Here is a 13,611-nt window from a genome sequence, read left to right on the forward strand (position 1 = left end):
GTGGATACATAAAAACTAAAAAATATTTACATAATTTAAAATAATACTATTAATACAAATTAGAAACATCATAAACATAGAGTCATAAAATAATTTTACAATCATAAAAGTTACAACTTATTTATGAGTTTTTCTATAAGATTGGATGTAAGCTTCTCTTCTCAGCTTTATTTTGGTGCGCATTGCACAGACTAGCGCGACTTTAACCGGCTTGAGCACGCGCTGACGTCATGACAGTCGACACGTCGTAGGTTTTTTGGCGCGAAATTCCTCATCCGAAGGATCCGTAGTGAACGCGCGTGAGAATGTAAACAGCGCTGAGTTTGGGATCTAGTTTAGCATTTCTTGTGAAGTTTGATTGTCCGGAGTGCCAGTCGCCGAGCTGCTTCCCTGTACAGTTGTCTTGTTACAGCGTCTGTTTGTCGTGTTGAGTGTGTTTGAATGGCAGACGCCAGTGAATTAAGCGGAGGAGAGGAGAGCCAGGAGGAGCTGATGACCCCCGCCGAGCTCATCGCCAAACTAGAGGAGGTTAGACATCTATCCCGAGCTCCAACCGACACTAACACTATCTTCATATACACTCTCGAAGAAGCGGAGAGAAACGACCGAATAAAGTCTAAGTATACAGTAACGTTAACAGTCAGAAGTTTGCACACATCTGTACATATCTACAGGACTAGTGACGTAATCAAAACTATGATAAGACACACAAACTCGTTAAACTTAACATTTTGTGGTCACTACAGTACAAACGTCTGTAAACATTATCATTTTATGTTTTTAATGAAGTCTCGGGATCAGGAAAAAAAAGATTTGAAATAGCCATTTTTATAGTCATATAATTCAAAGTGTTATTTATTTTTGTATACTTTCAACATCATTATTTACTCCAATCTTAAGTGTCACAGGATCCTTCAGAAATCCGTATAATATAGGGCTGCACGATTTTGACAAAAATTATAATTGTCGATTATTCCTTTTATGAATTTTGATTATTTTATTTTATTTATTAATTACGATTATCACTATTTACACTGAATGATGTTTACACCTTTGTTTGATGCAACTGCATGCCGTATTTTTTTATGAAAATAAACAAGCTGAAAACACTTCAGTGCTTTTCTATAGTGTCAAGCCTCAAATGTCAACTATTCATTGGATTGGTTGCTTCTTTAAATTATTTATTTATTTATTTATATATATAAACAATGGTATTATAATGATGTACTAAAATTAAAACAATTGAAAAACCCTTAAGATAACATGCCAAAAGAAAAAAAAAACCTCTTAGGGACACAGAATAACATATAAGTGCACTTTGAACGATTATGTAATTGTGGCATCAGTAATTGTAATTGCAATTAGAAACTCGCAATTAGAAACTTAGTGTTTTATGCTCAGACTTTAGTATTGTTAGTATTTAATAAGTGCTGCACATTATGGGAACAGTGCATGTGTAAAATGAATGCATGCATTAGATCAAGTCTATAATATGAGTCTTCATGCAGAGCAGACAAATGATATGAGGAACAGTGTTTTTGAATGTGTTTCAGGCTTGGCTGAATGAGAAGTTTTCTCCAGAACTGTTGGAGAACAAGTCCGAGTTGGTGGAGTGTGTGATGGAGCAGATCACACACATGGTATGGATCTGTGTTCTCTGCTCAAACATTGCATGTTATATTTAGGTAGCTGACAAATAAAATTTGTAATAATTTTTAGTCACATATTTACTTAAATTGTTAAATGGTTTGTGTCCCAATATATGTATGCACAATAATGCTAAAATCACAAAATTACTTTAGAACAAGTAATTTAAATATACTTTTAATTAGTTTTTACAGTGAGAAAAACGCCCCAGAATATTTCCTCAGCCAGTTACATAAAATGTATATATTTTTATATACATTTATTTAAATTTCTTATCAGTAAGTCATTTATATTTGTTTACGCAGGAGGAAAATCTGCAGCGGGTGAAGAAAGGTGATGTGAAGGCCAGTGTGCATCGCATGGAGATCGATCGCATCCGCTTCGTTCTGAGCAGCTACCTGCGCTCAAGACTTCAGAAGGTATCCTGAACACCACTACCACTACATGACTTCAACTCCACATATTACACACATTAAAGTGATATGTGTCTTTCTCACAGACACAGTTATGATCTAGACCCTGTCAAATATCCAGCTGTCCTTACAGATATATTATAATTCACATTACACACACCGCACGCGAGCACAAAAGAGGATTAGAGCCTGTAGTCGGTGAAGTTGTAACCCTTTGACTCGGATAACTCGTTAAATCCATGAAATAAAAGAGATAGAAATCGAGGAGTTGGTGTCCCACACATTTAATGGCCGCTACACGAAAACGCGCTCTTCTCAAACATGAGAGATTAACTCTTTCTTGGCTTACAAATCAAGTAAAGACAAAATAATAACAAGGCGGCAGAGCGAATTTATCCATAGTGGTTCTCACGTAGTCCTTCTATGGATAAGTTCGCGCTGCCGCCTTGTTATTTTCATGCACACCGTACTATAATGTGATGCATGTAAAATACATAGTTTCAGCCGTTACAAAGTCTCCATCCACAAACAGCCATACATCGTCTGCAGATAAAGAATTTTATTGCACTTTAACAAGTAATCTTTTATTATATATGTGCAGTATTTTAAACAAGCCCTCACTAACTGAGTTTAATGCCACAGTTATGTTAGAGTGCATCTCATTCTTGTTTCTGTGGCGGTGCGTCGGTCTCGTCATGAGGTGCACGTGCCAGAGCGCTGTATGACTGATGCAGCAATTCATTTCAACTTTACTCCAAATATATGAACTTACCCGTTTTAAAGTACTTTATATTTAATGTGTTCATTTATGTACAATAATCGTGTTAAACTGTTGAACTTTAAATCTACTATTGATTTTCACCGTTGACTGATTCTGCAGAACATTTAGACTGTTAACTTCCGTGCGCAGATGCGGCAAATTTGTCACAGGATGAGCGATATGGAAGTTGCATCCAACTATATATAAACCAGCTGTTTTAAATACAGTATTTTGATATTTAATTTTAATTTATCAGTATGTTTGAAAGTATATATTTTTGATTATTGGTGATTCCATAGGCTCTCTCTTGCGCACATGTATGGTTTAAAACACCAAACGGTTATGCTATGACAGGAGCAAAGAGTCTCTCTCTTGCTCCACACACGCACGATAATATCGTGTAGCGTCGATCTCATGGACTGAGGATATGACGATCTGAAAAATGACCATATAGCCCAACACTACTGCAAAGTTTTAGAAAATAAACATACATTGATGCAGGTCCTTGAAAGTGCTTGAATTTATTTTGTGCATGAAGTTTTCTGGATTAAATTCCATATTATTCCCTCTGGTCCGCTAATGTGTTATTTTGGCAACAATTTGTGGCCTATGCATAGAAGCTTGCTTGATTTACATTAGTTACACGCATTTACGAATTACGTTAAGAGTTTGCGCGTGTAGTATTTTGTGTTGTACATTGCCATGATGTTAGAGTGACCATATTTCCTATTTTCCGGACATGTCCTCTTTTTGGACCTATTTTTTGTATTCGAGCACTGTGAGGGACTGTTTTCTTAATCCCGCTCCCACTGAATTCCTGACCATTATTGCCCACTCCCGTGATTTTTTTGTGTCCCTGCAATCATTATAATACGCAGAGTATTAAAACTAACTCAGCCATCTCTCTCTCCTCAACCCGCCAAGTCCACTTTTTTTTCTTCTATGGCTACTTTTAAATTGTTAATGTGTTGATTTTCCCCATTGGTTAGAGGTTTGAAATGTAGATTTAATTGCATTTGACTAAAATGTATTGAAACATTTTGCATTCTGCCTGTGATAAAACTGTTCTAGATGTTAAGTTTTGTGAAGGAGGGCCACTGGCTTGTGTTTATGATAAATATGCATAATAGTGACTGTAAAATATGTATTTTAGGTATGGAAATTACATTTTCACCAGCCAACCACACCCCAGCCCCAACTGTAAAACTGTAACAATGTATCTTACAAGACAACACAATGTAACCTCTTTCTCTCTTGAAATCTGTCCCCACAATTTGAGGGTATTGGACCTAGAAAGTCCTTGAATTTGAAGTTAATCAAGGTGTGGGAACCCTGTATATTCATATATTGGTGTTGTCTCATCTGCAGATAGAGAAGTTTTTCCCTCATGTTTTGGAGAAAGAGAAGTCACGTGCTGATGGAGATCCTTCATTTCTTTCTCCTGAAGAGTTTGCCTTCGCTAAAGAGTGAGTTCACTCTGAATCCTTTCTCTTGTCTGTATCAGAGAGACCATGTGCTAAAGTACAAACAGATCCAGAACAGTCTTTTAATCCCCAGGAGAATGACTGTTCTTGCCTGTGTTTGTGTCATCTAATTCACACAATGCACATTGTGACGTGTGTGGTCTCCAAACCTTATATGTTGTGTGTTTAGGTATCTGGCCAACACAGAGGTGTACCTCCGAAACGTGGCTCTGAAACACATGCCCCCGAACCTGCAGAGCATTGACATGCTGAAGGCTGGTGAGAAACATTTCCTAGAGACAGATAGTTAACCAACATTACTTTTTTCTTGTATGGTGTATATTTATTAGTGTATTTTTCAAAATGTTACTAGCCAGAAAATACTAGAAGTCAAGATCAGCAAGTTGTTTCCCAGAAGGTGTGCTCAATTATAAAAAAAAAAAAAAATCACACACATTATTGTCCTCAAGATACTAGTCGTACGTACCATTTCACTACTTTGAGCTGGTAAATAAGGTACAAAGGTGTACTTTTTGAAAGAGTAGCACTCCAGTGACAGCTTTTTGACCGCTTTTTCTGAGAGTGAAAAACTAGGATGTTTCCACAGCCCGATCAGTCACATAAAATTAATATATTTTATAACCCCTGGATGATGATTACATCTTAATCGAGTCTAAACAGTCCAGAGTGTGCATATATTCACATCTGCATTTATATAAAGAAATGTATCAGAAAAGCATGAACACTAAATTTTTTGTTGAAAGAAATGTATAATTTTATTCAGCAAGGATGCATTAAATGGATAAAAAAAGTAAAACAGTGAAGTCTTTAAAGTCTTTAAATGTTGTCATGAATCACTTAGCCCCATGTCGCTCCAAACCTGTAAAAGCTTTGTTCGTCTTCAGAACACAATTTGATATTTTGGATGAAAACCAGGAGGCTTGTGACTGTCCCATAGACTGCCAAGTAACTTACACTGTCAAGTAGTGCTGTGTGATTAATAGGAATTGTCCTAAAATCGTGATTTGAGCATGCAGGATTTCTAAATTACTTTATAGCTTATTTTTATCCATGCCCCTGACCTCCCACAGTATGTTATACGAACCAATCAGAATGCAGCACGCCAAACATGGATTACACTATAAATGCATTTAATTAATGTCTACTGTTTCACAGTCAACACATGGATTTTGGCTATATTTAAAACAAGGAAAAGTGCACTTTTAGATATACAAGGCAATATATTTGAGTTTAAAGGTGTCTATGAAAGATTGTAAAATTGTACTGTGATCAAATAGAATCATAATGCTGAAAAAGCTTTTTTTTTAAATATATATAACGTTTGGATTTGAAATCAAAATAATGGATAAATGTTTTTGTGGTAAACAGCCGCAGACCAGGAGTCAATGCTGGTTCTGCAACACATGCACATACTGTAGACGCACTGCAGACGGAGTACGTGTGAACATTGTGCAACAAATCTATTTCAACACCCGAGGCTCTATGACCAATGCATTGCAAAAAAATAAATAAATCCCTGGACACAGGATTTTTTGCCATGTCTAGACATTTTGTCACACCTTTACTTAGTGATTATTTTGACTTATGTCTGTTCTAGAGACATGTTACAACTTTTTCATAAAGCTCTAATTGATTTTTCTTTTGGAAATTATTTGATCAATGGAATTATGATTTTATTTTTTATGAAATTTTTTTGTCCATATAGCACAGCTCTACTGTCAAGGTCCAGAAAAGTATATGTAAAACATCGTCAGAATAGTGCACCTGAATCTGTGTATCATCTGATAATTTTAATGAAAAGCAAGAATTCAGCTTAAATTTTAGTTTTTCGTTCAGGGGTAGAAAAATGAATACACAGCTTGGATATATGATTTCTACACATGGGCGGGAATTGAACGCTCCTTTCTGCTGATTGGTCATCTTGAGATCAAATCATGCAGTCCTCAGTTCTTCCGCAGTATCATGCAGCAGAAATATTTTAAACACCAACAAAAAAGGAAATAAAATGATAATAGAATTGTATACGCAATGAGATGCATCAGATTATTTGATTATTAATTAAATTGGCAAGTGCGAGCAGGACATTTTTGTGTTAAGTAATAAGCCTTTAGAACAACATCAAGGTGAGAAGTCACTCCAGTTCACACAGTTCCAATAAATTACGATAGGTTAAATTACGATAGGTTAAATAAACTCAATCTGCAGACAGAATGCGGTGCTTTAGCGCATGGGTCTCAGTCTCCTCGAGCATCTTTCTGGCGCATGCCACAAACATGAACCACAGCGAATACTTGTCTTTTATAAGGCATAATTTAGATCAGGGGTGACCAACCCTGTTCCTGAAGATCTACCTTCCTGCAAAGTTCAGTTACAACCCTGATCAAACACAGCTGTCTGTCATCATCAAGTGCTCCTTCAGACCCTAATTAGTTGGCTCAGTTTGATCAGGATTAGAGCTGAACTCTGCAGGAAGGTTTATCTCCAGCTACAGGGTTCGGCACCCCTGATTTCGATTATTTGACATTTTAAATGCATCATATAAGTCACTTTGCAATAAATCACAGTAGGCATATGTTAATTCATTATGATAAAATAGTGACTTTACAGTCTGGAAACTTTAGACTATAGCTAATTATTTCGGGGACCCCTATCACTTTAAGAACTGCTGGTCTACACAGAAGAAAGCCCTGTCTAGACTCTTCCCCGGTACGAGTTGTGTTAGACTGTTTGCTTAGAAAAATGTAGTTGCAATAAAATGGGTTATTAATCCGTACAACTGCAGCAGTGAAAGATGCATGATACTGCGGAAGAACTGATGACTGCACGGTTTGATCTTCGGCTGACCAATCAGCAGACAGGGGCGTTAAATCAAATATTCAAGCGGTTTATTGATTGAAAAATGAAAATTTAAGCTGAATTGAAAAAACAAACTTTTCTTCACATCCAAAAAGTATTCTAGTTGCTTCATAACGTTACAGTTGAACCACTGATGGCAGATGGACTATTCTGATGACGTCTTTCATACTTTTCATACCTTTCATACTGGTTGTTGTTTAATTGGTGTATGGGTTTGTTTGTTTGTGTGAAGTTCCTGAGCCGTGTCTGGACTCGTTTGTCTTCTTGAGAGTGAAAGAGAGGCAGGAGAATATCCTGGTGGAGCCTGAGACCGATGAGCAGAGGTAAGGCCATTTTCGTTCAGCTCAAACCAGTCACACACTAAGTTTGGGAATCCATCAAACCCATACTGGTTGATGACCACTAATCTGATAATCCAGTAATCAGGTTACAGCCTAGTTAGGATGTGGTGTGGGAGGCCAATAGTTTCTGGAACAATGTTGGTTGTCTCATAACCTATCAATAAACTGAATGATACTTAATAAAATGCCTTGGTTTTTTTAATCAAAATTTACAATGTCCTATAGGGGCAGCATTGCTGTTCATTTTAATGAGCAAATTCAAGCGAATTCATAAATCTATTCCTAAACCGTATTTATTTGGACATCTTTGCTGTTGTCTCTCTCAGGGAGTACGTTGTGGACTTGGATGAAGGTTCGCAGCACCTGATGCGTTACCGTACTATAGCGCCTCTAGTGGCCAGCGGTGCAGTGCAACTCATTTAAACCTGCAGAGAGAGCCTCAGGAACTGAATGAAGACACCACAGAGGAACAGATTGCCTGTGTACTTTATCCTTGCATGCTAAATAGCCAGCTGTTAACATCTGTCAGCCTCTCAACACCTTGAACACATCCATATCTTTGAATCCAAAAGCATTTATATCTTAAAATGCTTAATTCTCATCATGAAACTGAATTAAAAGCAGTATGGATTATTATTATTATTATTATTGAGTTAAAAAAGAAAAGAAAATGCTAACAATCTTTAAAGTATTCCGGAAAATGGATATGTAACCAAACACAGATAGGACGTTCATCTGGATTGTTTTTAATTTGTTGATGTCCAGCAAAATTTCATCACTTATTTACAGCTCAGTTATTGCAGTCTGATCAGAAACTGGTGAACCTGACACTCTTGCTCTGAAACGGAAGCTGTGGTTTTCTCTGTAAGAGGGAAGTTGTTGGTTTGGGCGTATTTGGTCGTTTAAATGGTCATTGGGTTTTTGCTGGTGGTAATGGAATAAATTTGTATTATTTATGTTTCTATTTGGTCCTGTTTTTTATTGTGTTGCCTGCTGCATGTTTTGTAGTGTGTTATATCTAGCTGTCTTGCATGTTAAACTCTTAAGTTTGTCCACAGGATATATGGCATAATGTCAGTTACCACATAAAATAATTTTGTTCCTCGGTTTCCCGAAAAACTAATTTATAGCGACATACTTGAACATAAACCGGGTCAGGCATGTCTATCTTGTATTTTATTACAGGAGTTATTCAGTAAAATCAGTTTTTTTGTGTTTCTAAATCAAAATTCTGTCATTCTGTTCTCATGCCAACATTTATATTTTCAAAGAGTTTCTGTTTTTAAAAAAGAATCAGCATTTTCATGTTTGTTTTGATATGTACCACCTTTTTAAGAGCCTTACAGTTTAAAAGTTCAATTTCAGGAAGACTATAAAACAGTATTTCTAATATTGTTATGAATAACACTATAAAGCCTAGTGTATCATGTTAGATGCATATGTTTCGATGTTCTCTAATTTACCTACATGATCAAAACCGGAAGAAATACTTTTATATTATTAATAATATTTCAGGATGAGCACTTAACTTGGTTATGAGGTTAACTTGATTATGAATACATTAATTTTTAGAAAAAATCTTGACTATGATTCACCAGGCTTCTGAGGATTTGTTAATCTCTCAATCACTGTTTTGCATTATATTATGTGTTTGATCACATAATTGAAAGTACCTCAAATTGGGCAATGTAGAGGGGTTATTTTTATGCCTTTTATTGTACGCAGTCTCTTATACTGTTACAAAAGCTACCACAATATTTAATTTTTTGGTCCTATAAATAATGTGTACACCAAATTGCATATTTTTGCAGTTTGGGCCTCTGAATAAAACACCATTAGCTCTATATTTTCTTATGTGCCATAAAAGCCAGATTAAAAACAAACAAACATATTTTCGTTTCTTCATATGCCAGGTGTTAGGATTAAAATGCCCAGATTTTAGTGGGCCCAAAATTATGAGTTAAAACTATTTATTCAATATAAAATTTTCAATCAACAAGTGCCATCAGTTCTAATAAAATCACACGTACGCCCTGCGTTCACATTGTGACCTGACTCTACTGATTACATTGCTTAATCTCACTCCTATTCCACCTTGAGAAACAAACCTATTGCTCCATATCCTGGGTTGACCCTCTGGTGTTGTGTACAAGATCATTCCTCGGCGTTTACGTGAATTATACACCTGTGGTTATGTGGCAGCTTCACGTGTTGAAACTTCTGTCTACAGGCTTGAACCAACATTAAAAGTATTTTCATTGTAGTTCCAGTATTACGAAATGTGTGATTCACTAAATACCGGTAAAATCAGACTGGAATCTCAACTAAAATTCTGATTCACAACAAGATTAGCCTCTGAATCCTGGAAATGTGGCCAGCTAACAACTGAAGCATGTGTAAACGACACCTGTAATGCAGTAGAAACCGGTTGTTACAATACTTTAACAGATCACTGGTGTAACACAATCTTCAGTCGATGCTATTTTGCAAAAAAAGGTCCATTGTCAATAGTGTAGCGATGTATGAAGCACAGTTCACATCCAAGTAGCTTTCTTTTGCTCAATATGGCGAATTTGAAAGACCAACTGGAAAGCAACCAAACTTATTTGCCCTTGTGCAAAATCCCAGAACGGACTGTTTGCATTAGGCTCTGAATTATGGGTAATACTGTTGTAAATGTTCACTTTCTTGCACAAACTTATCATTTCACTTCATTAGACCTCAATATATCATTAGGTAGCCATTTACTTGTATTTATCAATAACCAAGGACTGTGGTTTCCGATAAAAATCTTCTACTGTTCTACTGAAGAAAAAACGACGAGGAGGACACGAAAGGTTAAGTAGTAACTTTAATGGTTATTGTCATGGTGTAAAGAACAGAAACTGCTATTTGTTAATAATTGGAATCTTCTCTGGGAGCGTCCTAGGCTGTTTCGCGCTGATGGCCTGCACCCCAGCAGAGTCGGAGCGGAGCTTCTCTCTGACAACATCTCCAGGACACTTCGCTCCATGTGACTAGTAAGACAATTCTCAAATAACTATTATGATGACTTTTGTTCTACACACACAAATGATAGAAGTACTTGTGCTGTCCTATCTATTAAGACAATCTATTATTAAAAATATTAAGAAAAAATCTTGTCGTGATTAAACCAGAAACATAAAATAAAATGAACAAAAACTTTTCTTTTTTTTAGTTTTGGCTCGTAAACATTATATCACTCCCACCCAAAGCAGGTATTGTAAATTAAATGATCACAGCTAATAGTTTTGATGTACTCTGCTTGACTGAAATTTGGCTAAAACCAAATGATTATATTGCTCTAAATGAGTCTAATTGAGACTGGTTGTGGCGTTGGTGTTGCAACAATATATAGTGATATTTTCAATTTTACCCAGAAAACAGGATGTTACCCTGTCAGATATGCAAAAGAAATCTATTGTGTCTCTTGCTCTGGCTACTGTGTATAGACCACCAGGGCCGTATGCTGAATTCCTAAAAGATTTTGCAGATTTCCTCTCAGACCTTTTGGTTACAGTTGATAAAGCGCTAATCATGGGAGATTTTAATATTCACATTAATAACACAAATGATGCATTAGGACCTGCGTTTATGACCTAATAAACTCTTTTGGAGTCAAGCAAAATGTCACCGGGCCCACTCATTGTCTTAATCATACACTAAATTAATTATATCACATGGAATTGATCTCCTTGATATAGATATTGTACCTCAAAGTGATGATGTTACAGACCATTTCCTTGTATCGTGCATGCCGCGTATCACTGATATTAACTATATGGCTCAGCGTTACCGTCTGGGAAGAACTATTGCTCCAGCCACCAAAGAAGACCGATTCACAAATATCCTGCCTGATCTATCTCAACTGCTATTTGTACCCAAAAATACACATGAATTAGACGAAATGACTGACAACATGGGCACTACTTTCTCTAATACATTAGAAACTGTTGCCCCCATCAAACTGAAAAAGCTTTAGAGAAAAACGTACTGTGCCATGGTATAACAGTAATACTCACTCTCTCAATAAAGAAACAAATAGTCTTGAATGCAAATGGAGAAAAACTAAATTGGAAGTTTTTAGAATTGCGTGGAAAAACAGTATGTCCAGCTATAGACAGGCTCTAAAAACTGCCAGCGGCGAGCATATAAAATTCATTGAAAATAACCAGAACAATCCAATGTTTTTATTTAGCACAGTTGCTAGATTAACAAATGACCAGATGCCACCTGATTCAAATATTGCATCAACGTTTAATAGCATTGAATTTTATGAATTTCTTCACTGATAAAATAGATAACATCAGAAATACAATAACAAATGTAAATTCAACAGCGTCTAATACTTCAGTTTCATTCATCGCACCCAAAGATAAACTGCAATGCTTTACAACTATAGGACAGGAAGAGCTAAATAAACTTATCACTGCATCTAAACCAACAACATGTTTATTAGATCCTGTACCCACTAAATTAATGAAAGAGTTATAACCTGTAGCCGAAGAACCGCTTCTCAATTTTATTAATTCGTCGTTATCTTTTATGTCACATCCCAAAACCATTTAAGCTGGCGGTTATTAAGCCTCTTTTTAAGATATCACAACTAGATCCTAGTGAACTGGCAAATTATAGGCCTATTTCAAATCTTCCATTTATGTCTAAAATTTTAGGAAAAGTTGTGTCTGCTCAGTTGTGCTCCTTCCTCCAAAAAAATTATCTGTATGAATAATTTCAGTTAGGTTTCAAGCCCCACAATAGCACAGAAACTGCACTTGTTAAAGGCGAGGGAGTGAAATGCTATTTCATGCATACTGAGTTTTTTACACTGTTATAGAGTTGGATTCCCATGCTAAACATGGACAAAGTTTCAGAAATTAAGTTTTTTTTCCCAAAATACTCCTTCCGGTTTGTCACAAGTTTCGGAAAGTTTTTTTCGAGTATGGCTCTGTGTGACGTTAGATGGAGCGGAATTTCCTTATATGGGTCCTGAGGGCACGTCTGCCGGAAGAGCGCGCGCTCCCGTATAGCAGAGCACAGCACAGACATTTCACTGATCAGAGCGAGAGCGTCGCGAAATGTCACAAAAGGAGTGTGTTTTTGGTTGCCAGGGCAAGACAACCCTGCACAGATTACCAAAAGAGAAACAGCATTAAGGGACCAGTGGATGGAGTTTATTTTTACAGAGCATCAACGGAGTTGTGCAAGTGTTTGTGTTTGTTCCCTGCATTTCGAAGATGCTTGTTTTACAAACAAGGCCCAGTTTGACGACGGATTTGCGTATCGTTTATTTCTTAAGGATGATGCAATCCCAATGAAAAAGGGTCACGATCGTGTGTTGGAACCGCAGGCGGTGAGTAAAACTGCTTAAAATATCACTGCCTCCTTGTTAGTGTGTCCGCCTCCCATGCCGGAGACCCGGGTTCGAGCCCCGCTCGGAGCGAAGTCGTTGCTGATGCTGCTCTCGTTCAGTTTCAGCCTCGGGATCTGATTCTGGATCATAAATAAACGGCTGAATCTGACTGTAAGCCATGGTTTGTTTTGGATGATGTTTTTTCCCTCACGGTAATGTCACAGCTTCCACATGCTCTCAACGCAAAAGCCTACTGGCGCTTGTGATTCTTTAGCTCCGCCCACACGTCACGCCTCCAGCCGGTTGTGTTTTTCCGGGAAAAATCGGTACAGAATATCTTTCTCTTATGAATATAATAAAACTAAAGACTTTTTGGAGTTATGAAGGATGCAGTACTACTCTATAGGTACTCAAGATTAACAGGATATTGAGTGAAAACAAGCATTTCACCCCCCCTTTAAAATTACAAATGAATTGCTTCTTGTGTCAGACCAAGGCTGCATCTCATTGCTAGTTTTGCTTGATCTTAGTGTTAGTAATGACATACTCATAGATAGATTACAAAACTATACAGGTATTCAAGGGCAGGCTTTAAGATGGTTTAGATCCTACCTGTCTGATCACTACCATTTTGTTTATTTAAATGTGGAGTCATCTCATTTATCACCAGTAAAATATGGAGTGCCACAAGGATCTGTCCCAGGCCCTCTGCTATTTTCAATATACATGTTGCCCC

General features: G+C 36.9%; 1 protein-coding gene across 1 annotated transcript; it reads left to right on the top strand.

The window, feature by feature from the left end:
- The first annotated feature begins 229 nt into the window (after nucleotides 1-229).
- On the top strand, nucleotides 230-8,462 carry gins4 (GINS complex subunit 4 (Sld5 homolog)). Its single transcript, XM_052562498.1, has 7 exons — nucleotides 230-528; nucleotides 1,554-1,640; nucleotides 1,953-2,066; nucleotides 4,189-4,286; nucleotides 4,474-4,562; nucleotides 7,393-7,483; nucleotides 7,828-8,462. Exons 1-7 carry the CDS (start codon nucleotides 442-444, stop codon nucleotides 7,922-7,924), a joined length of 663 nt encoding a protein of 220 aa, XP_052418458.1. The 5' UTR covers nucleotides 230-441; the 3' UTR covers nucleotides 7,925-8,462.
- Nucleotides 8,463-13,611: the final 5,149 nt, after the last annotated feature.

Source organism: Carassius gibelio, chromosome B8 (assembly GCF_023724105.1).
Source record: "Carassius gibelio isolate Cgi1373 ecotype wild population from Czech Republic chromosome B8, carGib1.2-hapl.c, whole genome shotgun sequence".
Classification (NCBI taxonomy): Eukaryota; Metazoa; Chordata; class Actinopteri; order Cypriniformes; family Cyprinidae; genus Carassius; species Carassius gibelio.